The 27,625-nt window shown below is 45.2% G+C and overlaps 1 protein-coding gene across 1 annotated transcript in view; it reads right to left on the bottom strand.

Moving 5' to 3' along the window:
* PGM5 (phosphoglucomutase 5) overlaps nt 1-27,625 on the bottom strand; it is a 1,026,992-nt gene that overhangs the window by 740,935 nt on the left and 258,432 nt on the right. Inside the window, exon 4 of the mRNA XM_069625764.1 lies at nt 15,163-15,288. Within this exon, the coding sequence (XP_069481865.1) occupies nt 15,163-15,288 (126 nt within the window). The remainder of the gene's footprint in view (nt 1-15,162; nt 15,289-27,625) is intronic.

Here is a 27,625-nt window from a genome sequence, read left to right as displayed (position 1 = left end):
AAAACTAGCACCTAAAAGGAAAAAATATAAAAGGAGCTAGTAAGAAGCAAACATAAAATACATTTTCACTTTTTAAAATGTCACAATGCAGAAGGCCAAAAAACCTTACCACTAGGTAGTCCCCCTCAATCTCCCCAGAGAAGCACCCATGCAAATGGAGGTGCATGGAGCAGCTGAGAAAAACATAGATATATGACATAAAATGAGTGGTTGTGAAAGTAAACCGAAAGCACAAATATATAGAGCTGACCTGGGGGGAAAACAGTGGAGTGGGGGTCGAAGGAAGGAGCAGGGCAGTGCAGTGACACCACTGTGCCATGACAGTGGCACGCGGCTGCCACGACAAAGCCACCTGAATCCCGATTGGAGGTACCCCCCTTCATAGCACCGCCCCACAAAGCTATGGGTCACCTATGGCTTCTGAAGATTAGCAGTTTCACCAGGAAGGGAGGCAAGAGGCAAGAGAAGTACCCAATATTGGTCCCTGATCACTGAACACACTCAGGTGCCTCCAATGTGGTGCTTGTCAGCCCGATCTGCTGGGTAGCATGGATGGTGATAAAAAGGCATGTGTGCAGGTCCTTGGTGTGGTAGTTAGCAGATACAGTGTGAAGAGTCTGGAGAAAATGAGAGAGAGTGGAGCCAAGGAGGAGATAAGAGGGACAGAGTGCAGCCGCGAGAAGGAGATAAAGAAGAGATGTGAAGAGAGAAGAGATAAGGTGGAGCAAAGAGAGAGTGGGGGTGAAGAGGAGGCAAGAGACAAAAGACAAGAGAGCAGGAGCATAGAGGAGTGAGAGAAAAACTATAAGGCAGCGTTGAGGAAAAAGAAACGGATGAGATGTAGAGAAAAACAAACAACTGGAGGAACGGGTCAGAAGAGGACAAGCACGGAGTGGCAGTAGGGAAAGAAATGAATGAGAGAGGTTAGAGGAGAGAGAGGGGGAGAAAGGAGAACACATGGAAGGAAGTAGGTGAGGGAGGGGCAAGGAAAGAGCGAGGAAGGCGAGAGCAGGTAAAGGAGAATTGGGAAGAGTGGCACACACTTTATACCCTTAGTGAAGTGCCAGGGGGAATCAGCAAGGCTCGGTTCACAGGAAAAGAGCCAGTTATCCTAGTGGTGACAGAGGGGCCAAGAAGGAAAATCCCCAGACCAGCCCTAATATGTGGTATCACATGGGTGCTAGGGATCAAAACATTAAATGCTATACAAGTGCACATGCTTAACAAAAGATGATTAGGAACTGTGAACGATTTGGAGCACAAATACATTGGTAGGTCTGACCTAAAGTTGCCAGGAGTTAGAGTTATTCTCCAAGATATGTATCATACTCTGGGACAACTTAACAAAATGAGTGTCCCTCAGGAAGTTCTCAGTACGCCCAGGGCTGGGTCTCTCACAGAAGATTAACACAAAACCAGCAGCCTTTCTATATTATTGTACTTATTACATATTTTAAGAGCGCTAACTTACAATGCTCAGCATCGTGTTGAGATATGATTTTGAACTGAAAAAACACAAAAGCTGTCAGTGACGAATAGAATGATTACATCAGAGAGAGTCATGTTCTCAGCGCCTTACGGAGACTGGCAAGATCAGAGGTAGGGTGCTAGAAAAGAGGCATGGCATTCTATAGTCTGCCCACCTGAAAAGAGAGAACCCCCAACCTCCAGTATGTACCTGGGGCCCCAGGGTTTTTTTAGAAATGTATCAGTGGGGGGTGGCCGATGCCATGGCTTGTGACCGAAGGAAGTTTGTTTATTGAAAAGGGAGGCTTAGCTGCATACATAGCCTTGTGTGCTAAACAGAGTGCTTTCAACTGGACTCTCGCTGGCACTGGTAGCCAATGAAGTCTATGAAGAACCGGCGAGGCATGATCATGCAGGCAGAGATTGCACAACAGACATGCTTGTAGATTCTAAATTCTCTGCAGTTTGCAAATCACTTGATTGGGAAGGCCCATATGCATGGCATTAGGATACTGAAGCCTGTAAGATCTTAAGACCGTCATGTCTGTGGCATGGATCTAATGACCAGACAGGCCATCATTCTTTATTAAACAATAATTTATAAGAATAAGTGAACACAAAACAAAATGGGCCTCATTACAACTCTGGCGGTAGCCCGGCTGCCGCCGGAGTTGCATTTTTACCGGCACCTGCGAATGGGCAAGAACCGGGTCATGCTGAGTTCGGCAGTCCCGGTAATTGCCCATTCGCGGGTGCCAGCAATAAGGGACTCCCCATCCCCATTCGGCCCCATAGGGCTGAATGGGGAGCTCAGATGCACTGGCACTGTTCATAACGGTGACGGTGCATCCACGAGTTGTGCTCGCAGGTGCCGCTCTACCCGCCAGGCCAGACCTGGCAGGCTGACAGGCACCTGCAAGCACAGATTGTAGTATGGCAGTCCGGGAACTACGGTACCAGTCAGCATGCTTATAATGAGGGCCAATGAGTATTGACCAAACAAAATCGCCAGGGTGGATATTCTCCCGAGGGTCTGAGTAGTGTCTCAGAACCTATCAAAAGCGTGTGTCTTCCAGGTGTCCTAAAGTTCTCCACCAACAGTAAATGTTGAGTCCTTCAACAGGGTGTTTCCCCAGTCCTCTGTTGTGGATTTTCCAGGGGTTCCCTAGCCCTGGCGTTGTGGGTTTCCAGAAGTTGCACAGTTCCAATCTCAGAGTCGCATTTCAGGGTTTCCTGGCCCTGTGAAAAGTCAGCAAGCCATTTCATCCTTGGGTCACCAGATCTGTTTGGCCTCATCGAGGAAAAAGGAAGAAGGAAACTGTGGTGTAAATGTGTATTTCTGTACATGGAGAGGTGAAATGGGAAAAGGGTTCCTTAGGCAAGTGTAAAGTGTTGTGTATGTGGGTATTCGAGGAGTGGAATTTGAAGAAGATTGGAGGAAAAGAAGTAGGAGCTGCTTTGGGGGCGCTCTTCAAGTAACTTATTCATTGTAGTATATGCCATTAAACTTGACTAACGGACCTTACCTTGCTCCTGTCCTTTACTACAGAAACCTTTAGTATCTCTGCCACAAGAGCACCCAGCAGTTCCACTGTTATCTCCCCTTTTTGGGGAAATTACTCCCCTGCAAGTTGTGAGTGCCACAGATGGGGGATCGGGATAGGGGAGGTCCTCTGGTCAACCTTCGGGCCTAATATACTAGACCTGCCTAGCCATTCCTCCCAGGGTCTCTGTCCATTTCTTCGCCTCTATGAGCCTACGGTAAACTCCCTTCCACATGCTTGCGACAGTGCCCACAACCTGCCGTACATGCCCTTTATAAACGTTCCTGATCTGACTAACAATTTTCCCTTCTGCTGTTCTCTTACTGCCCTTTTAGATCTTCTTATCAGGTTTTTCTCCCTCTGCCATCTACACCCTCCTATCCAAACCTCCTCCTCCAAGATTCGGAAAGTTCTCCACCTATCACTTCCTGATTTTCTCCAATTTCCAGATATTTTTCCTCCTTCTTCTCCTTTCCCTTCTTTCCAGTGTTATGACCTCCTCCAACCTCCCGATACTTTCCACACCCATCCTCACTATCCCCACCAACATCCGCTGAACTATGAATGTTGGCCTCCTGATTTTCTCCACCAACCTCCTCTTTGAATTCTCCAAACCCCTCCTCCAAATCATTACCAATATTGACCTTCCACACTATCACCATTCACCTCTCTTCCATTGCCAAACTCGTTTTGATATCTCCTTACTTTGTCCTCACTATCACCAGTCTCCTCCATCATTTGCAGAACCTCTCTGTAGAGTTCCTCCTCTTTATTTTCTCTAAACCCCTCCTGATTGTCACTCACCACTTCCTCACTATCCCCAATAACTTCCTTACTCTACACTATCTCCTGACATCTTTCCAGCTCCAAGTCTCTCCACCACCAGCCTCCTGTGTCTTTATCTAGTTTGGGCCCCTCTTGGTGTGGCCTCAACCATGCTTCTGGACATTTCCTCCATCCTCGTGGCCCTTAGTCCACATTCAGCTCCTGATGGTCTGGCCTCACCTAGCTTCCTGGACCAGAGCTTCCTGTGTTCCATAGTCAGTTCTCCCTTTCCTGGCCTCAAACAACCTCCAGGATCTCTACTCCATCCTGCACATGAACTCTCTGTGCTCGTCACACCACCAAACTCCTCTTTGCAAAACCAGCCCATTCTCCATGCTCTGACCATCTCTCTTCACCTATTGAGTATCTAAGCTTAAATAGTCCTGTGCTCCCCCCTGTGCCCTGTGCCCTGTTACTGTGACGGGCTGCCCTTCGTAGGCTCGCCTGTGCCTACTATGGACCTTAAGGGCTGGACCAAGCCATTATCTGGCCTGTCTGTCATCTTTGAATCCCCTTCGCTGCAGAACACTGTTTGGTGAAAATACAGCTCCTTTTACTTACCCAGAGTGTGATCCTGAGGCTTGAAAATCCAGCAGACCTTTTAATCATTCTGAATGTGAAAGATTGAAATTGCAACTTTGAATCAGCTGCGATGGGGGACTCTGCCAGCTGACAATGGGTTGGTAAATTTGCTTCAATCACAGGTAGAAATGCTGCTAGAAAATGTTAAATTGGCAATATTTAAAGTATGCAGGAACTTGACTCTTCTCTCCCCATCCCTCTGGATCCTCCCTCTCCCATCCCACTGGCTCTCTTAATTCCTAATCTACAGGGTCTGTCACTTCCCAGCTTCCTGGGCCACCATGTGGCCTTCTGTCTATCTTTTAACCCAGTCACCTGGGCATCTCTTCCAGCCTCCTGTCCCCTGAGTCACCAGACCCCAGGGTGCTCTCCTGTAGGCCTGTGCCCCTTACTCCAGCCCCTTCTCTTCTCCATGTCCAGCCCACTCTCAATGAGCTCTTCCTCCTAACTCCCCCCTGCCTTCTGGCACTGCCCATGCCTTTTGTAGGGTCTTGGCCACACCTTCTGCCCCACCTTGGAACCTCCCCCTAGTGTAAGTAGAATCAGATATGAAGGCCAGATGAGGGTATATTTGCATTGTCTGATGCCTTGGCTGGTCTGTAGGGTCAGCTAGACTGTAACCTCATGAAACACATGCACCATCTTGGATTTCTTTACCCCATCCTTCTCCTCATCTGGTTGCTGCTGCAGGGACTGGCTGATGGGCTCTGGGTGATGTTTTACAGCTCTGATGTGGGTCTTGCAGTTGCCACACCCTAGCCGCTGCACTCTAGTTGGATTCCCTTAGCTACCCGCTCTTAGGTGTATGAGAATGGAGCTCTTGGGAAGTGGATTTATTTCATTCTATCTCCTGATTTAGGCCCCACGTTTTCCCACTGCGCTTTTACATAGAGTTTCCGCCCTGCGCGAGGGGAATTTGAGCATGTAGACCTGACCACCTCTGCAGAATCACTGCTCCTTGATTTACTTAATGGGCCTGGATGATCTAAGGTGACAATGTGATGTGCCCCTGACTCCCCGTTTGTGGCATGGAGGGAGTAGCCATGGAATCCTTCCCCACACCACCACACCCGGGACTGCATCACCTGGCTTGTGGTGGCACCCAGCCACTTGGTAAAACCCCCATCCAACAGCAAGTTCAGGCAGGAGATTCACCACAGTAGTTTACAGAGGAGCTTACAGCTCAATGTCAAAAAGGATGCAATAGTGCCCTGGAGTCCATTCAGCTTGAAGAGTCTGATGCTTGACCCCCATCAGGTAATGTAGGGGCACCAGGGTGATATTACTTAGTGGCGGTGCATACATGTGATCAAATGCAACATCATGAGTCACAAGTCACCTGCCAAGAAAAGAGGACTGATAAACAGAAAGGGCCTGATTCCGAGTAGGGCGTTAAGGGATACGGGGCACCGGTAAGGAGGCCGGTGCCAGTAATCCCTTACCGCCCTACTACAAGGTCCCTTAGCGGCTCCCTCCAGTAACGCCTGGTCTGACCAGGCATTATGGACAGGACCCGCAAAGGGACCAGGGTGCAAATAACGGGCTTGACATGCGCGAGCCTGTTATTTGCACCCTCCCCATTCCCATTGAGCCCTATGGGGGCTCAAATGGGAATGGGGAATGGTATTTTCAATGGGGACTTACCGGTCCCGTAAAGGTGGAGTACACTGGTAAGTCCCCATTGAACTAGACCGGTGCCGGACCCGTTATTGGTGGCAGTCATGGTGCTAATAGCGCCATGACTACCACCAATCTCGGAATGAGGCCCAAAGAATTGCACTGGAGCACTCAAAAGCACCAGAGTATGTGAGTGACTGTCTGATCTCCATAGGGTGAGAATGCATTAACCTAGAGAAAGGGACAGGCTCAGGACTTCAGTCCTTTAAAAGGTGAGACCGCACGGCTTACAGTAATTTGTGACTGAATGCAGTTTTATTTAGATTGCCCTTATTTTTCTTTATTAGCAAACCTGCAATCCTTGCTCCTCACCAATATCTATTATAAACCAAAACCTGGGAATAACCCGTTTTCTGTGTCCCTTCTAGTCTTTTCTGCCACACCCCCACAATTTCTTGAAGTACCGCAAACCTATTCTGTATTGCAGTTGGCACTATGTAAAGCACCAATAAATAAATAAATGCACCCCAATAAAGAGAATACAATTCGAGTAAATATCTGTCTCGAGTCTTCTGTTCATTGCTCAGCCATTACAGTTGTGATCTCTGTGGGTTTCCCTCATTTATGCCTTGCTTTTCAGAAATACAATACTTGCATGCCCAGTGTACACACAGCCAACAATGTGGTGGCGTTCTTTTCATGCCACTGTATACTACCAGCTATTATTACCTGAGGAGGCCTCTAATTGCCAATTGGACCAATGATATACTGATGCTCCCCTGTATAATGTCAGGCACAAGGTATGGCAGTCTATGCAGCGGTTATGACGGTTGACTTCATGAAGACTTTTGCCCAAAGATCTAGGCCCCTACGGCTGACTTCATGAAGACTTTTGCCCAAAGATCTAGGCCCCTACGGCTGACTTCATGCAGACTTTTGCCCAAAGATCTAGGCCCATACGGCTGACTTCATGCAGACTTTTGCCCAAAGATCTAGGCATCTATTCAATCACCAAGGTTATCATCCCTGCGGCACTAGGTCTGGCCTTATCTGTATCCCAGAAAACACATCCTCCATTCCATGTTTCACTCCTCATTCCCTATTGATCGGGTACTTGTTAACCATGGTCACCAGTGCCTTTGTTGGTGGGTGAGGAAGAGGATGAATACAAGGTGTACACCATTGTAGTCTCACGTATTCGACATGGCTTTTTATTACCTTGTAGATTGGAAGGGGCGTGGCCCCTGGAAATGTACGTATAAACCAGTGTCCAACATTCAGGCCCTTGTATTGCACATTTTCATTGGCTGTTTTCAAGGCTGTAGTACAAATCGGTACTAATATGGTTAGAAGGATGCATAGCTCCTGCTGGCCGGGTCTCTGGAAACGGCAAGACCGTGGATGTCACCAGGACTAGGATTACTGATATCTTGTGTGCTGTACTACGTGGTGTTTGCAATGAGGACACCATTACCATGTCCAGAATGAAAAGTAGCAATGGACAGAGGCTCACCAGTCTACAGCACTTTGGTGTTGCTGCATTTCCTGCTTACACCGGGACTCTGTCGCGTGCCCACTCTGGCCTGCTCTTGCCTACTTCTATTTATTGGGTGATGTCAGGAATCGTGTTCTCTTTATCGTATTCGGCACTCTTTACATGTTGGACCATCCTGTTTGTTATCTCCATGCTCTTGCCGTTTTTTCTATGGTTGGCGTTACAATGCTTCTGACCCCTGATCTGTTCTCACTATGCTAGTGCCTTTCTCCTTTCCTTGCCACCTGGATCGTTGTTCTTTTCTCTGCACGTAGGGTTAGTTCCTACTTTATCTCCGTTGCTGCCCTTCCCATATGCTTGGTGGGACCCAAGCCTTTGCTGCTTGGCTTAGGGTCAAACATTCTTCTTTTCAGATCTGCTGTCACATGTCCCTATTTCCTTTTTTCTTCTTCCTTCTTTACGGTATTAGCATAATTGACCTAAAACATATGACCTAAAACATTTGATTGAATTCTTTTGACCATTTTTTCAGTCAAATTTAATTAAATATATATATGGGGTTGGGTAAGGGTGTAGATTAGGTTGAGGAGAAGTGGGGGAGTTTATGGGGGCTCCCCCTCCTGCATTTTAGACCGAAAAAAGGTCAAAAAATGTAATCAAATGTGATTAGGTCAAATGTTTTAGGTCAGATAGACCCAAACCTCCTTTACATCCTGTCTGCTGTGTCACTAGAACCGGGAGGTTTCCTCTGCTCTCTGAGTTTTGTTCTCACACACCCCTCTGTCTACCTCTCATCAACGGGCATTCTGCAGACCTTGGACTCATGGTATTGTTGATTACGGTGGGGTTTTGCCAGTTGTCATTCTCATGCCATTGGATTAGTGGTTTCATGGACACTGGACTCAGACCCAGTGGGAAGGATATAATATGATATGATAATTTATTTATATCGCGCTCGTACACAAAGTGTTTCAGAGCGCGACAAGGGAAGAGAGGGAAACAAGGGAGAACAAAATGATCTTACTAGGTCCAGTGACACTGAGAACGTGCAAGTGCATGGGAAAGTGAAAGGGGAAAAGTGCCTGGAAGGGGGAGAGTGGAAAGTGCGGAGCAGAGAAGAACATATAAATAATAATAAATAGATAGTAGAGGCAATAAACAGTGTTAGTGCAGTCGGAAAGTGCTGTGTTTAAGGCAGCAGACTGGGTAAGTCTGATAATTGCAGAAAAAAAGAAGACAATAGGGTTGTGGGGAACTGTATGGGTACAGATACAGTCCACCAGGGTAAGGGGTGGCCAGGAGGCAGTGCAGGAGGGTGGCAGGGTGAACAGGTACCTGGGCCCAGGGGACAAAGGGTGGCCAGGTGCACGGTGCCAAGAGAGCAGTTCAGCAGGGGAGAGGGAGAGCGAAAGCGGAAGCAAAGAGGAAGGTCTTGAGGAGCTCTCGGAACCGTAGATGGTTCTCCTCAAGTTTTAGAGTGGCAGGGAGGCTGTTCCAGAGTGAGGCCCCAGCCAAAGATCTACCCCCAGCTTGTTTCTTTGAAAAACAACTGACCCTGAGGGAGTTAGAAGTAGATGAGCAAAGAGCTCAAGAGGGGAGGTATTTGCGCAGGGATAGCTGAAGGTATTTTGGACCCAGGCCCCAGAAAGCCTTGTGGACAATGCAGAGGATTTTGAATTTAATCCTTGCAGCCACTGGGAGCCGGTGGAAAGATTTCAGAGCTGGAGAGATACGATCCCAGGGCTTGAGGCCAAGGACAAGTCTTGCAGTCCTGTTCTGGTTTAGTTGCAGAGGGCGGAGAGGAGAGGCAGGTAGATTTAGAAAGAGGCTGTTACAATAGTCCAGCCCAGAGAGAACCAGAGCTTGGGAGACAGTGAGCTCTGGGAAAAGGAGAGGAAAGGCAGAGTACCTCTGAGGAGGTGCAGTAGGTAATTTGACTTTTTAGAGACCTCAGAGATGTGGGCAGAGAAGGAAAGTGTGGAGTCAAAAATGACCCTGAGGTTCTTGTCCTCGCAGGTGGGGGTAGGAGGCGGGCCAAGGGAGGCCAGCGAAAGAGTGAGGGGAAAGGATGGTGAAGGTGTGCCGCTAAGGAGGATCTCCATCTTGCTGGCATTCAGACAGAGATCATTGGCAGCAGACCAATCTTGAATGGCAGTTAGGCAATCAGAGATGAGAGAGGGAGAGGAGGTAGCAGAGGGAAGCCTGAAAATGAGTTCAGTACCGTTAGCATAGCACTGGAAGTTTGAGCATAAAATGGCAATGTAGTGGGCGAGAGTTGCCAGGTATTGGTTGAAAAGCCAGGGCGAAAGGTTAGGGAACACCACAGGTAGAGAGGAAGATAGATGATAGGAAGGACCCAAGTTGGACCTGGGAGGGTCGATCAGAGAGGAAAGAGGTCAGCCAGGCCAGTGCCTGATCACGGAGACGGTTCAGCAGGATGGTATGGTTGACCGTGTCAAAGGCAGAAGAGAGATCAAGTAGGATGTGGACAGAGGGAATGTTAAAGTAAAGGTTGGAGAGCATATCTTCACGGATATTCAGGAGAGCAGTTTCCGTACTTCTGGCAGTTCTGAAGCCATACTGGTGGTCATGGAGACAGCCAACAGAATCGGAATGAAGGTTAAGCTGAGAGATGGCCAGCTTTTCCAGGAGTTTGCCCAGAAAGGGAGTAATGGAAATAGGGCGATAGTTTGCTGGACAAGAGGGATCAGCTGTAGGTTTCTTGAGAAGAGGGTGCACAAGCGAGTGCTTCAGAGCAGAGGAGAAGGATCCTGAGGCAAAGGAGTGGTTGCAATAATCAGCAAGGGCCAGAGCAAGGGTGTCAATGTGATCCTTGATGGTTTTAGACGAACAGGGATGAACCTGTTCTGATGAGGCCTTCATAGATCGGACTTGTCTAGTGACCTCATCAGGGGAGAAAAGAGGAAAGGACGAGAAGGCGGGTGGGGGAGTGGTAGAAAGAGGGTCAGCAAGCTCAGACTGAGAGGGAATAGGAGGTGGAGGGGAGGAGAGGGTGCACATGACGTCCTGGGTTTTTGAGATAAAGTCAGAGGCCAGGGAATTGCAGAGAGCCTGGGAGGCAAGAGGAGGGGTAAAGACTGCAGCAGGGTTGGCAAGCTCCTTGCAGATTTTAACAAGTTTGGCCGAGTTGTTATATGCAGCAGAGACACAGGCTTGAATGTGGACTCTCTTCTTGGTGTGGACGGAGAGTCGGTATTGCCCTTGGAGCAGGCGACAGGCCAGTTTATCAGAGGGTGAACAAGAAGCCCTCCAATTCCTCTCAGTCGCCCTACACCTACGTTTAAGTGTGGCTAGGTCGGAGTCGTACCAGGAATTGCACTTGGCTTTGGACTTCAAGCAGACCCTCATGACAGGGGCAAGAGCATCAAGAGTATCAGAAATAGAAGAGTAAAGAAGGGACAGGGCTGTGTCCGGATGTGAGACAGCGGGAGGATGAGGGGGCTGGGGGAGAAGGTGGCAGCAAAAGCCTCAACTGACACACGTTTCATGGGCCGGATGTCCGAGAAGGTAGGTGGCAGTGTTGGGGTAGGCTTGGCTTGGGGGAAGAGAGGGAGAGGTGAGAGGAGAGAAGGCAGTGGTCACTCCAGGAGAGAGGAGTGGTCAGAGGGATGGAGAGGGGGAGGTCAGAGGAGATCAAGACATCAAGTGTGTGTCCTGCAGCGTGCGTCAGGCCGGAGGGGAGGATAGAGAGAGAGAGGGAATCGCAGAGGTTGCGAAAGAACAAAGATTAGGGACAGGGAGAATCGAGGTGGATGTTGAGGTCACCAAGGAGGAGGAGTTGAGTGGTAGAGGTCAGGAGGGAGGAAGAGAGGTCAGCCAACTCAGAGAGAAAAGAGGTGATTTGACCAGGAGGCTGGTAGAGAGTAGCAACAGTAAGAGAGTGGCTGGGAGAGAGAGAGAGCCTGCAGACAAGGCATTCGAAAGAGGAATAAATCTGAGTGGGAATGATAGTGGCAGGAATCCACTCAGGAAAGATCAGGGCTACGCCCCCTCCAGGCCGAGTGGATCTGGGTGCATAGAGGATCTTGTAGCCATCAGGGAGGAGAGTGTCAAAGCTCGTGACAGAGCTGTCCGTGAACCATGTCTCTGTGAGACCAAGGACATCGAGGGCCAGTTCTTCAAGGAGGTGGCAGATGTCAGAGGAGTGTTTGACAGCAGAGCGAGATTTGAGAGTGGCAAGATGAAGAAGGTTGCCAGCCTTAAAGACCCTCCGGGTAGGGGTACAAATCAGAGGTACGCCCTGCTACATATCCCATGTCACGTATGTTCACAGCCCTTTCACGTGACCCTCTATAGATCCCACACTTGTTGTTTTATATTTATGTTCTCTTGCTTCCTTAGCAATCGCCTGGGCATTGTTTATTTTATTTTTCCAGTCTGAGAAGTGAGTTGAAAAGTTCGAAAAGCAGTCCTTGTGATGCAACAAAACCTTTCAAAAGTAAACATATAAACCAAATGGGAAGGCGACTCCTCAATCGAGGAGAAGGTCACCAAAGAAAAACGGACAACTAATGAGTACATTGACGGCCTTTGTTCTGACATCATGTTCAGGAGCGGGCTGATTCTTCAGCCCATGTGACATGTGCTTGCCCCTTCTTCAATGCTTCCTTGATTAATCAAGCTCGACTGGATAGAACTAGATGGCTGAGTCAGTTTCGTTTTCCACAGATACATTAATTGGGTATAACGACCCTTTGGGTGCTACTAAAGGCATGGTGTTGTATTGCAGTGGTGAGTAACTTTCTGAGTGCTAGAGTTCGGGACAGGAGTGAGAAACTGTTTGAATATGTGCACCCAGCAAATTCCTGGGCTTTCCTATTTTACAGACATTCATGGATGCATTTTCCCCAGCAACAATGAGACACAGTGGACAGTATCTGGTCTGCTGTGTTCAAGAAGAGGGGATTGGGGACCCATCCAAAGGGGCTCCATGTTAACGACGTCCGCATTTAGAGTATAGAGTGGGAGTATAAATGAGGCGAGTGAAAAAAGATTGACTGTGTTCTGTTTGTGTTCAGATTAGAGATCATGCACAATGTTTGGAGTATCCAGAGCTCCACCTTTGATGGCAGAGGTTCCCAACTTTGGAGTACCCTGAGCTCCACCTTTGATGGCAGAGGTTCCCAACTTTGGGAGTACCCTGAGCTCCACCTTTGACGGCAGAGATTCACAACTTTGTGAGTACCCTAAGCTCCACCTTTGATGGTCAGAGAAGGGACCCGACAACATTCTTTCCAATCCGACCAGCGGAGAAAGCACTGGTTCACCTGTTCTGGAAGCCACCCAACAGAGTGACCGCTGAAGCTTATCTCTGACATGAGCCTCTGGTGGCACTTTGCTGCAAAGATAATGAAGATTACTTTTGATTGGATGGAATACAAGTTAGGAGTTGAAAGCAATTTGCCAAAAACCCAATACTCAGTGATAGTTTCAACTAGCCAGAGAGAAGAAGAGAATGGAGTAGGAAAGAAGTAGTGTGGTGAAAAATGCAATCCCTACTCAGAATGCGAGGTAAATATTGCCGGCACTAATATTTTTGAAGGTGGTATTAAAAATACGGCCTGCATTTACCATTACTGCCAGACTTGCAATGAGTGCCTTGATGTCATAAATATTTGCTGCACTGCAAATTAGCATTTCCCTAGTTTTGGAGGGTGAATCTTGCAAGGACTAGTAAAACAATGTCAGCTTTGTCAGGACTGATTTTAAGCCAAACGGCCTTCTTCCATGTATTTGCTCCCCCTATGGCAGTTGCACCCGCGACCCATGGGCTTCCTCCAAGGGAACCAAGGCATGTAACCTGAAGGACTAGCGACTTCAGGTCCTCCTCTGGTGGTCCCTATGTGAATCTGAGTACAGGGGGTGAGAAAACATACATGTTTAGCCCCCGCCCCCCGCAGCGTGTCTCCACGGGGCTCAATGGCTGTGATGTGCTAGCCCTATATCTCCCTTGCCTAGCCCTGAACGGTAGTGTTTTGGCCTGGTATCTTCCCCAGGGTCTCCCCTTGGGTGGTTGCTAAAGGAGAGGGTGTTTTAAAGGCCTTCCTCTTATTTTTACTGAACTTTAAAACGCTTGCAATAACTTGTTGGCTCAAGCAACCTTTGTTGAACTTCTTAAAAGAGATCTCCAGCCTCCTTAAACACTTTGATTTGGACCTGTGGCTCTAAGGGCACTAGTCCCCTTCTTTTCTAGCTGGGGAAGGGACTTTTATGGTTAGAACCTTAGTTCTCAGGTGTTGTATGGTGTCTTCTAACGGTTCTATCTTGTTTCATTGCCAGTTCTTTTTCAATTCGTTTTTTGGGGAAATATTTTTTGAAAAAACTCATCAAAAATGTTCCTTTTTATATTTTAAAATCCCCCTGCTCTATTATTTACTGCCTATTTCAAACCCTGCTACGCCTTATATACCCTTACCCAACCCTCCGCCCTCCCTATATTTTTCAATTCGTTTTTCATTTAAAAGGTTTCAACAAAAAACAAATCGAAAACATAACTGGGGATGAAACAACGTCATACCCTTCTAACGTCTTTCTTCTCAACCGATTAGTTCTTAAATTCTTGATTACGTACCCAACTCTATCTTTTGATTCACTTATTTTATTACACTAAAGTACATTGAAAAATATGTCTAATGTGTATAAAAGTGACGTGTTATTGCTCTTAGCAAGTAAATGTATATATCACAATAGTGAACGTTTTAATCTGTTCATTTCCTTTTTCATTGCTAAGGATTGTCTAAGGCTTAAATAAATAACTGTATTTCCATACATTCTGCCTACTTGTATTATTAAGAGTGCTCTGTGCGTGCTTATCTGAACCCTTCACCACTCTCACGCTCTCCTAAGTTTAAGCTTAGTTGTTCAGTCACACTACCCAGATAGAATTTGGCTAAACATTAGTATTTGTCTCTGTTCATCATAATAGGATGATCTCTCAGAATCTGTCCACAGCACTGATTTTGAAAATTCATCTTAACACAAAGAGCACTATATTTACACTGAACGTGGCTTGTACCCCGTGGGTTTCTCCCCAGTTAAGTAATAGAGGAGGACGTATGCAACCACAGAGGCACACATAGTTCACACACAGTTATTTGAGTAACTAGACACATGCAGCTCAATTCTATATTTATACTAAAAGCAAAATGATGTACTATTAAAACATTATGACACTCATAAACAGCTCATAACAAAAGGTTCCAAAACAGCGTATGACTGTTCCCAATACCCACCCAACACAATTATCAATTTTGTTTTTAGATCTTCAATTATAGAAACAATACAATCAAACAATGCTCCAAAAACTCTAGTAAATCTGTGAAAAACACATCAAATCACCTTTAACAAAATAAATAAATGAATCTCTATGATCAGCAAAGCACCATAAACAACTGAAGAAATGTGTCGTACGTCCCAAAAAAAAACCCTAAACAGTTGCTAGAAACATTCTTGAAACCTTTATTTTTAATCTAGAGTCCAGTTCTTTATATTCCCCTCTCTTCCAACAGCAACATGATGTTGGGGTTGGATGGGCGCAGTGGTTATACACAACCCCCCGGGTTCCCATCTTCTCGTGATATCGCTTGCTTGAGAGAGGCCCCAAAGTCTTACCTCCATGCATGGCGTCAATCTTTATTTTCAGCTGGTCAGGTCCTGTCAGGAAGCTTTTGATTTCATTAAAGTCAAAAAGACCTCGCAATAGATTAAGATACACGTCCACGGAGTCCACAATCTCCACTGTGAAAACAAAACAAATGTATATGTGGTTTACAGGAACCGCCAGATACAGAAAAGGGGTCAGTGAGACGGCGAGAGAATGATGGAGAGAGTAGACTTATAGAGTGAAAGAGAGATTTTCAAATCCCTCTCACATTTGTATTCGTTTCTTAAAACAAGGCATTCAATACTGAAGTTCATGCACTCGGCCCTATTCCAGATGTGTGAAATTAATTTTACTAAAACAAACTGTGAATGTGCTATCACTAAAGAGCCAATATGCACATTTGGTCAGCCACATAGAATGAACAAGGACATCTTTTCACATTTCGCATATTGCTAGTTTGAGTACATGTATACAGAGCACATTTTCGGGACCATGACCCGTGGTAGATGACCTTTATTTATTTATTTATTTGTACATCTATATAGCGCACCAAGTCCTGAGGCATCTGGACTTGGTGCCAATCTTTGCACCAGTTTAGTGCAATTTTGCATCAACATTTGCACTGGCTAAAAATGCCTTTTATGCAAAAAGGCATTAAAGAGTTAAAAAAATTGGGGGAGCAATTTATGCCCCATGGATCCAATATTCATGCAGTTCTAACTCAGGTCTTTACGGGCTGCTGACCAGCAGTTTCATACACAGAAAATATCGGACTGTGCAGCACTTGCCCCCTAGACCAGCCCCTCCGACCCCCTTCAAGAAACGGTGGACCTATGCGTTGTGCGGCCTGGTCACACAAAGCGCTGCACACTGCGTGCATTCCTCTGTGCAGGCACCCCCTTCCGGGAATCGGCCCTATTATTTAGAAGACGTACGAGGAAGTTGGTTCATTAAAAGGCCACTAAATCGAAGCAGTCTACTTTGCTATATTGACTAAAGGTACAGACCTAGAGAGGAGTATGTTTCTAGGAATCATTTTCAAATGCCAGAAATTAGATAGGATTTTCACCACATTTTCTTGCTGCAGACGGTGGTTAAAGGAGTTACAAAGAGACACAGAGGCATTTGTTAACGAGCTGGCAATATTACCTAGATTTCAGTGACAAAGGAAAATGAACTATAGCCAGCAGGGCTCTGCAGGGTGGAGATAATGATGAAACAAATGCCAATTTTAAGGTCAGATTGGGAAGCGCTTGAGCCCTCTGCAAGAGCTCTTGGAGATAAACATTAGAATGGCCCTGGTGACGTTCAGCTGCTCTGTGATGGAGATCAAGAGCACAATGGCGAACCCTCGATAATAGTGGCAGCCATTTTCTAGAACCAAATGGAACTGTTTAAGCTAGGGAGAGAGTTCCTGAATGTTGCGTTTCATGCTGCTTGATACAATATTATTAACACTTGCGTGCTGCATTACATTATATTTTTTACTTGAGCTGCAACTTATGCTTCTTGGTACATCAATGTGTGTTCTATTTTCGTTATTGAGTATTTGTGGGAAAGACAGGGAACCAATCAACACTTGGAGACTGAGAGATTAATTGCAGTGCCCTGAGCAAACCCACATAGACACCTAGCTCTTGAGTTCCATGTGGAAGAAAGAAAAGAACAGAACCGGGAGATAATGACACTCATTAAATTGTGCTCGTGTGATCTTTGACAAAGAGTATATTGTGAGCTGCTGTGTTCTCTGGTGAGTGAAGAAAAGCAATTGGCACAGGGAGATGGAAATATTCATGAGAGGGCAGCTCTGTAGTCATGGTCAAGCAGTACATTGTAAGGTGTTTTTTGCTTGAGGAGCAAAAAATTGAATCAGCACAAGGAAGTGTAGGGATTCAATTTAGAGCATCCTTGTGCTCTTTGGAAAACAGTATATTCTGAGCTCTTTTTTCCAGTTATGAAGAAAAATGCAAACCGCATAGCAGCCCGAACTCGATCGATTACAGTGCAGTGTTGTGATCGTCACAAACAGTATATGCAGAGCTATTGTGTTACAATAAAAGGAAGGATAGAAACAAAGAGCACAGGAAAATGGAAGCATTATTGCAGAGCACCCTGTGATCTTGGGCAAACTGTATATATTCTTAGATTATAACCTATAGTATAAAACACGACACACAACCGAATCCACTTCAAAGTCACCCACCATTGCAAAGAGGTAGGCTTCTGTCACTTAATCTACCCTGCCCTCTCCTCAGTCTATGTTTTAAAGTGGGCCACAGTGCCTCTTAGAAATCCTTGAAACCTTTCTACTTTCTACAAACTGACACACGCAGATATTGAACTTGCAGAAAGCTACTTGCAAGTGGTACATTCTAGGCTTGGGGTCATGTAAATATCATTAAATTGTGCTGACAACAACCCTCAAGAGCTCTTTTGTAACCCACATTCTATAATGTGTTAATTATGTTTCTATGAAACGTTGCACATTTTTTTCAATAAATAGCACATTTTACTCATATGTAATATAAATGTTAAAGTGGAAAATAGAGCAATAAAGGGAATCAGCATGCCTCAACATGCCTATGTTTTCTATTTCTGTTTCCATGGCAAAAGGCCTGAAGGATCACCAGGCCTACCATAAAAAGCACTCCCAAACACACTTCTGCACCCCCACTGTAATGTATTCCATTAAGTGGTAAACATGTGATGGAGAGGAGTGTTAGGAAGACGTGCATTACATTTTCGTAAAATAGGTTTACATATTTCTCTCTGTTGTACTGAACAAGTGCTTCTAAAGTAGAACAAATTAGTGTACGTATATGCGATATCTGACAAATGTGAACGTTGAGGTGACCATGTTTGTGAACACAACACTGTCTATCAACTGAACTATATCTACTCAGACCTTTGTAATATATCGCATGTGAAAATATAATAGGGTTTACAGGAAGAAAGCACCACTGTCTCGTCAAAAGGACATGGATTCAGGTTAATGTAAATGAGAACAGGCTGATTTCTGAAGCCTGCATGAACGATGATGGTCAGGGAAATTAAAGCACAGGTAAGGCTGCAGATCAAACAGGGATCTCCTCTGCAGTAGGGCAGACATTATAAAGTGTATGAATTGGGATATCCCTCCAAAGACAAATCCACAATAATTGGCATTGGCTACATCAATAGGTCTGGCTTTGCAAATGAAGAGGGTAAGATTGTTTGTGCTGTTTAGCTTGGCTTTTACAAAACATCTTAATCTCTGAATTTACAAAGCTAGGTCTATTGGCTTTGCCAATGGTTGTACTATTTTAATACTTTGATTGGGAAGTGGTTGTCACATTTGGTTGAGGCTGCCCTTATTGATTACTAATCACGGGAGCTAATTACCTAAAGAGGAAAAAGGGCTGCCCCTTTCTGGGATTAAGCCTTGAACCAATGGCTAAAACTGGAGTGAGTAAATCAAGAAATTGAAGTTCTGCCTTGAAAAAGTCCCCAAGTGGGCGAAACTGTTGGCCATTCAGTTGGCAAACTGGCAAATCACAACATAGGATTTATCGTGCTCATCATTATTTCCTGAATTGTGGTATGGTGCAACGGTCGCACTGATAGTGACTAACCAATTTTGAAAGGGCCAATTTCTTTGCCAATTAGTGTTTAATTTGTTAAATACATTTTTTTTTTATAAATCTGTTTATTGTTTTACAACAAGAGAAGAACCAATAAGAGCATAGGAACAATGTATCAATGAGTTTAGGGCAGCATTGCGCATACATGTGAGAAGATTAATAGGGGGTTGAGCACCTACGATACTTCTCGTCCAGAGCGTAATGGATTCCCCGCCCCCCAGCACATTCGGGTGCCAAATGATCAGGCAGTGTTGGTCCATTTCCCCCAGATCTTCTGGAACTTCCTGGGGCAGCCAAATGCATTATACATTCGTGTATCAAGGGATGTACATATGTCCACTTCATTGACCCATCGACTGAAGCCCAGCCTACCTGCAGAGCCCCACGTAGTAGCAGTGAGTCTTTTCCCCAGTCCCAATGCTACTGCCAGGAATGACGTTTGGATGTTTAGTGAAGTCCACTTCCCCCCAGATTCCCAATAGCAGTAGCTTTCGGTCCCGCGGAACTGGGGACCCCAGCGCGCCAGAGATCCTGTGGATGCATTTCCGCCAAAGTTGTTATGTACTTGACAGGAAGACCCCTTCCTAACCAATAATACACAAGGGATGTTTATGTTGTGTTGGATGAAACAACACATCTCATGCTACTTTGTGCATTTATGTAGCACAATCGTTTTAAAAAATGAAACCCAAAGATACCAGGTTGAATCAAATTACTCTATAATAGAGCTAAATTCATAATCTATGATTTTCATTTTGAGGAGTCCCTACTGGTTGGGAATTTTCACACCTATTGAAAAACGTATTGTAAAAGACCTGTCCTGGGAAAAGCACGTACACATCTTATTTTTGCAACATTATGTCAACTGCTTGTCACATTGTAATTCCACAGAAATGGTACCCGTGTTATATTGATGGATGATTACAGTCTGGCCTGACAATGATTTCCCAAAACTGAAGAGAATAACATAGCAAAATAGTATGACAGGTGCATTTGTAGCGCACACCTCCACCCTTCTTGGGTATCTTGGCACTGTATGCAGAAAACAGATACCTATTGTTAATAGAGTAAATAAATACAAGGGCATTCCAGGATTACTACACTTTCCAGGTGGTCTATATCTTGCAGGACCAACAGAGCTGCAGCAAGTTTTCCGTATGAATCCATGTCATAGAGGACAGCCATGTCCAATCCTGGCCTTTGCTTTTACTTTAGTTTTACCTAAGGACGTTTATCGAGTTAACCGAATCTCAAAGTCCCATAATACATACACTTGAATGAGGTGTCTGCAAGTCAGTAAGTCTGGGAAAACTGAATTGGCTAGTGCCTCGATCACCTTTACCTGCAAGTGGCAAGATAGCAGAGCAAGTTAAACGGTCACCTCTGAAAACTGTATTCAGCCTAATGGGCACAGATTTGAATAGTGACAAAGCTGACTTGGCCCCTCATTCTTCTTAGTAATTAATAACACCTATATTGCAGCACTTAGAAGCAGGTGGAATCTGGCATGAAGTGCTTTATACAAATCAGTTGTTATAACGTGATATTATTAGGATGGACAGCCTGGTTCAGACTTTCCATTCCATAGCCCTCACTGCATCTCGGCAGTATCGCGCATGCCAGGAACATGGTGGTGTTGGATAAACCAGCAGTGTCTTTCTTCAATATCGTATTTCAAAACAACGCCATCGCCCAAAAGAAGTGCTGTGCTGTGTACAATTACATGAAATTGACATATGGTAAATAGAGGTGAAAGGGGGTTATCCGTTCCCCGTCACAAGAGTGCTTACCCGATGGTGCGAGAGCGACTGGGGCTTATTACCTGCCCATAGATAGAGTAGCAGCATTGCTGGTCCTTGCAGGGCATTGCTGACACTCTGGATGTCTCCTGGTAGATTAAGAGGGGCCAGCATGGCCATCTTGCCTCCTTGCATCAAGGTGGTTCCTGCATTTGTCTGAGGTCTTTGGGCAGCCCTGGGAGGTCTGGGATGCGTCACCCGTCCTCATGATATCCACCAGCCTTTAAGGACTTCACTCACTGCAGGGGGCACAGATAATCCTCTTGGGAAGCTGTAAAAGAGCCACAGTGGCTGGGGCGGCCCTCAGTGCTGTCCCACCCCAGTGGCACCCTTTAAGCAATTCATCTGGAAGAGAAATGGGGGGGGTGGGGGGGTTTATTAACAGCCGCAGAGATTGCCCTCTGGCTCTGGGTAGGTTGAGGAGTGAAAATGTCAGGCTGATTATTTAAAAAAAAGATGAGTCCCCACAGAAGGTTCATTGGTCTGGGTGGAGTGCTGAGGAAAATTTTGGGCCTGAGCAGGCACGGGTTGAAAGTGGAAGTATTACAGACGTCCCCACCAGTGGTAAAGTCCAATGACCTCATTTACATGAGACCACACTTCCCAGCTGGTAAGAAGAGGAAGGGAAGGAAGCGTTACCAGGCATGGGAGCTCAGGAAAGGTATGAGAAGGTCTCAGATCACAGCCAAACATAAGTCATATTCCTGGACAAAAGGTGCATCATATATGCAGTGAGTCTCTTTAACAGAACACCGAATATTAAAGGGCGGGTGCCCAGGTCCTCAAGATGCTACTTAGGATGAATTAGCGATGCGGTTGAGATTTGACCTGGGGTATTCGACGTTAGTGAGCAAATCATTGCAAATTTGAGGATTTTCCTGGCGTCTTAGCTCTTCTGGTACACTGTCCTTTAGTTTAGGGACAGTAGAAGACCGCGCCCCCCCCGCTCCACTCCCCAAATCAGCCTTTCTTGTACTTGCCCTTGTTGATCAGACCTTTGGTTGTCAAATGTAACCAAGTAGAGAATTGGGCGTAACTAGTGAGTCAATGTATTTAGGAGCAATACTCAGTACATTGCTCTTGCTATTCCCAGTGCTTTGAAGTTCAACTGGTAATCAGACTTATCCTTTGAGTGCTACCAAAATGTGTCCCCATTTCTTGATTTCTCACTTTCCAAGACTATTCGGGTTGAACAGGACCGGTTGAGTTGGAGGTGCTTTTCTTGTAGATCCCACGTATACAGTGTGGAACTCGTACAAGCATGGGATTACAGGCTCTTTTGATGGCCACCTTGTGAATCAAATCTAGTAGAGTGTGGATTTGCTTTGGAATGTGTATTTGAAAACGTGCTTTCTTATCACTCATTTCGACCTGAAGTATAAAGGAAATGTTTGTATGAAAGATGACTTCAAGGTTACTGACTTTGTTGGAAGAAATACATGGGGGGCCCAAACAAACTGGCATAAGTGAAGGCTCAGTGTTGATTGGCAGGCAACCAAAGAGAATCACCTCCAGCTAGATATTTTCACTGCTAGAGGAGATTGTCCTTATGTGGTTGTTGTCCTTGCTTAACTGTGTTATAAACTGCCCATCATCAGCATTAAATAGTGTAGGATGTCACATGACTGTATACGTTGTCATATTAAATCTGTAAACAAAATGTAAACTTCCGTGAAACAGGAATACCAAACTTCCAAATGATTATGGTACATGATTTGGGTGGATCGTCCATTTGGATTGTTAATGTCTATTTTCCACCTAAAAGACGTAAAAACGCTGAACACCAGTTTGAGACACATAGGAATGTCTGCTGAAAAGAGATACATTATGTAAATATCTAATATGTGGCACTTTTAATTCTAGAATGGGAAAATTGTTTACAATGAGATTATGAAGATTATCTAAACCAGTGACATGTCTATAGATCCCCCATTCACCAACAAACTCACCCTAAAGAAGATGTACCAGATGTAAGAGGCAAATATCTTGGCCTGTTTTTCACAGTACCGAAATGGCCTCTGCCTTCAACACACTGGCCCTTTGGAAAAGAGTTGCCCTACAATTGCACCGGGAGAGAACAATTTAAAAAAAGGGTTCTATATTATTTCACCTACACAAATTTAAAAGTGGTAAGTTTGGCTGTGGCAAATTGCTTTTCATTCTTTTAATGCCCCCCAGCACATGCCTCTCACCCCTCTGCCCTGCCAACCCTATCCCCCTCTCTCACGGTATATATATATATATATATATATATATATATATATATATATATATATATATATATATATATATATTACACGGCCACGGTAGTGGCCATGCAGTTATGGTTAGGTTGCTGTTTCCATAGGAAGAGCACTTTTTGGGCGGGTTATAACTCCGCTCCCCCTGGAGGAATCCTCACCTAACTTTGCAGAAAAAGTATATGGGCAACTCTGCAGAGTTTGGTGATGTTTGGTCCAGGGGGAGAAAAGTTATAGGGGGGGTCCCAAAACGTCTTTTTTTCCCATAGACTGAATGGGGGAAAAACTTTGCACACGCCTACAGGTCAAACTGTTGGACGATTTTCACCAAATTTGCGGCAGGGGCTTGGTCCCGAAAGCGTGCTTTTGTAAATTTGGTGACAATCCATCCAGTAGTTTCCATTAAAACGACCAAAGAATATGTCTCAAAAAATTAGTGATATCTATGTCCGCTCCACGCTCACACTTCCCTGTTCGCTCCGCGGACAAGATACCGATTGGCCAGGGGGGTGCCGTCATGACCGCGGACACGCAACGTCTTCGCCATTTGGCTGCAGAGAGCCGTGATGTGCGTCAGAATGTGTGGCTGTGCCCGACATCTTGGATCCAAAGACAGCGCGGTCGCCACCACAGGCGAAATGCTGTTTCGAAAACTGTTTTGCTGTCCTTCAGTGCGTGGGGAGGTTCACAGAGTAAGAGATGGGTTAAATAGTGTTCTTGTTTGGGCAGCAGTTGTTAATGATATATTCGCCAAGCGAAATGCTGGTTCGGAAACTACTTTGATGTCCTACAGGGCTTGGGAAGGTTCAGAGAGTATGAGATTTCTGAAATAATGTACTTGTTTGTGCGGCAGGTGTCAATGATGTATTCTCTATGCCCGGCTTGTTCGGGATGTTTGTACGTGCAGAAAATGAGGGGTCTCATAAGGGTGTATTTCAGTCCGTGCTGTGTACAGGCACCTTGAAACTGTTCTAAGGACACGCGTGGTGTTAGCGACCATTGAAATTGAGTAAATGTAGTTATTACATTATTTTTGCCTATGGGTGTGCCATTCATTAGTACGCCGCCATGGGTGTGACATGCTGCAGTGGTTTTGACCAGGGCCTAGAGTCTTGGATGCATGGCCGTAGGCTGTAGGCCGAAGGCCATACTTCCAAAACTGTAGGCAATGGCCACAACCACCACAGCATGTCACACCTATGGATACACCTGTAGTATTGATTGTCGATTGGATGGTTGTGGGAAGTGTGTACACTCTTGGGTGCATGGCCGTAGGCCATAGGCCGAAGGCCATACTTCCAAGACTGTAGGCCCTGGCCACAACCACCACAGCATGTCACACCTATGGATACACCTGTAGTATTGATTGTCGATTGGATGGTTGTGGGGAGTGTGTACAGTCTTGGGTGCATGGCCAGAGGCCATGCACCCAAGAACAAAATTATAAGCACTGGAGGTATAAGCTACTGCACACCCTCACATTGTTATATCTATGAACATACAGGTAGGAGTCTAGCCTCTGGCCAGATCAAGTGAGGAATACCACACCTATGGATACAACCATACTTACACACATCTCTCAGGTGGTTGTGGGCAGGATGCAGAGTTTTGGACGCATGGCTGCAGGCCATAGGCCATATGCCTTACTCCTAAACACTAGGCCCTGCCCAGAATCACCACATCATATTACAGGAATGCATTCACCCGTACTATAGCCTACTAGTCTGATGGTTCTGGGCAGGGTGTACAGTCTTGGGTGCATGGCCACAGGCCATGCACGCAGAAATGACCTTATAAGCAGTACAGTTATACGCCAATGTACACCCTTACATTTGCGTATAAGCAGTACAGTTATACGCCAATGTACACCCTTACATTTGTATGGATATGTATCGAAATCTCTAGGTCCTGCCCACAACCACTGTAGCATATCACACAGGCACGTTAGTGGCTGTGTTGTTATGGTGAATTTGCTGTTTCCATAGGAAGAGCACTTTTTGGGTGCCTTACAACTGTGCTCCCCTTGGACGATTCCTCACCAAAGTTTGCAAAAAAAATATATCAGACACTTTCAATTTCTTTGGAACGTTTGGTGATGTTTAGTCCGGGGGGGAGAAATTATAAGGGCGGGGGGGTCTCAAAACGTCTGTTTTCACCTTAGACTGAATGGGGGAAAAGGTTTGTGCCCACGAGCAGGTGGTGCTTTCCATGATTGGTTGTGGAACAGCGTCAAGTTCGTCAGCTTTGTTCCGTCCCCCCGCTATCTTTTATTAATGTTTTGGTGTACGCGGACATCAGCAGACCCACATACAAAACACAACAGCATTGCACTGGTCACACTTATGTAATACTACTTCAGAAGGTCACCTTTGAGGGGTTTGGGATGGAATATGGGGGCAAAAACTGAAAAAGTTGACTTTTCTTGTCACCAAACTCATACATTTAATTGCAAATTCGTGTTCTCTGTACCACTACCAATTAGTGCGCATGTGTTAAAATGCTTTTTGGAATAATATTGCCGTCAGACTGGCGTTCTATGTTTTGAAAATTAAGGCCAACATCTGCACTGTTTGCTGGAAACAGCAACTCTGGAGGTGTATGGGAGTAGCGGTTCTCATAATTGGATTTCAATATGTTGTTACAAACTAGGAATTTTTGTGCCTTCTGAGTGAAGGTCACATGAGTTGCTTTTTTGGTTGGACGGTCAATACACCCGCACATCCGAGTGATTGTATAAGGGGCGTTTGTTTTTTTACCTTGAGCGAAACGGAAACCTTACAAGAAATTCAAGGAATGAAAGGGTAAAAAAAAATAGCAATTGATAAGGTTATGTTTTAAAAAGTTTGTTAGGGACATGCAATATCAGTCCACGAAGTTTCTTTGATGCAAATACTTTGGTGTCTGACTTGCAGAAACAGAATGGAGGCAGTATATATTATGTAGGTTTACTTTTGCCCACTCTACAGCGAACCACCCTTTATTTTTACATTACCAAAACTTTAATTGTGCCAATATAACCGCCGTATTATGTTTCTGCGCTGTTACATTTTTCCTGTAATATTGCCAAGTGCACAAGTTTCCCATTTGTAGGGTATGAGTACACTCATCCTTGTTTAGCATTAATATTTATTGGTTGCAACGTTATGTTTGTGCACATAGGTTTGTGCATCAGTTTGCACGGTCTTGTGGTCTTGTTTGAAATCACGAGACATCATTTTTCTTACACTGTCTACTCATTTTGCTTTCATAACTACACAATCGTCTTTCTGTGTAGTTGCTATTTTTTTTTCTCTTATGGTGCATGCAGAATCTTGCCGTTTGTAGATTGTTCCTACAGTTACACTTGGGGCCTCATTACACGGATGGCGCTAAGGGATTACCGGCACCGGTAAGGGCACCGGTGCCGGTAATCCCTTAGCGCCATACTGCGAGGTCCCTCAGCGGGTCCCGTCCTTAACGTGTGGCCAGACCACACGTTAAGGAAGGGCCCCGCTGAGGGACTTCAGGGCAAATAACGGTACCGTTATTTGCTCCTTCCCCATTCCCATTGAGCCCTATGGGGGCCTTGGTGAATGGGGAATTACCGCCCCGCCAACCTTGGAATGCGGCGGTAATTCCCCCATCTGTGTAATGAGGCCCATGGTCATTAGTAACATTTCACAAAAATGTCATGTTTGCACACTTACATTTCTGTATTAGTTTGCCATTTTTTTTTTGTCTTTTTTTAAATATTTTTGATAGAGGTTGGTTACTGACACGTAATTTTTGTTACGTCTGCCCCCCAGGTACATGTTGCAGTATTGCCCGTGCCATGGCTTTCAGATGCCGAGTGAGGTCTTTTTCGGCCGTCAAATACAACTGCTCGTGAACGGTTTCCTGTCCATAACAATTATATGGGACGATACCCTAGGCCCGCTTTGTCCGTACGCTGAACTCGCTTCTCGGAGCAACATCACATCATTTATGGTGCTGTAGGCTCAAGGTTATGCCCCCTTCTTGGAAATCACTATGGAAACAAAGCGCCTGCTTTAACCAAGAACTCGTAATTTTTGTATGCAAAAAAAAAGCAACGTGTTCTTCATCTTTGACATTTGTAATGCCGCCCTTTCACCCATTGTCATTATTGCATTGAAAATGGGATTTCTCCGATGATCTCTGACAGTTTGTTGTAAAATAAACCTACTTTACGAACTCCAAAATGTTTACGTTTTCTTTTACAATCCACTCTATTATTTGCAAATGTAAGATATTAGGTTGTACTTCGCTGTATGTTTATTTACACGTTCTGCGTCACGTCACGTACTTGTGTTTTTTGCAGACTACCATGGAAAGGAAAGAGGGACTATGTATGAAATAACCGCCTTCCCTTTGTAAGGTAGCCATCTTGAAAAAGGATTTGTGATGTCATCTTTGATGTCCTGGGTGTTAGTGTTAGCAGTGCACAGTGATGCGGGCAGTTATGGTTGCTTAGCTTGCCATAACTGGCGAATTTCAGGGGTTTTCCGGTTTTACTTTGAACCATAATGGCACGTTTGAAAAGTTTTTTTAGTAAAGTGCACAGGTTTTTGGTAGGGCAACCTAACCATAACGTTCCCTTAACAAAGATTTTTTGAGTGATATATATATAGATGTGTGCTTTACCACAAGGATCAATTTGCTACAACCAAGCTCACCACTTTTAAATTTGTGAAGATGAGACCACTAAGTAGACCTTAAAAAATAGACTATAATGAGTTTGGCAGTGTGGGGAAAAGGCAGTAAAACGGCAATACCAATTTTACTGCCACGTTATTATCAGTCTCCTGCAATGCC

Source organism: Ambystoma mexicanum, chromosome 6p (genome assembly GCF_040938575.1).
Source record: "Ambystoma mexicanum isolate Mex_15411 chromosome 6p, UKY_AmexF1_1, whole genome shotgun sequence".
Taxonomy (NCBI): domain Eukaryota; kingdom Metazoa; phylum Chordata; class Amphibia; order Caudata; family Ambystomatidae; genus Ambystoma; species Ambystoma mexicanum.
This window is presented reverse-complemented; position numbering and strand designations above follow the sequence as displayed.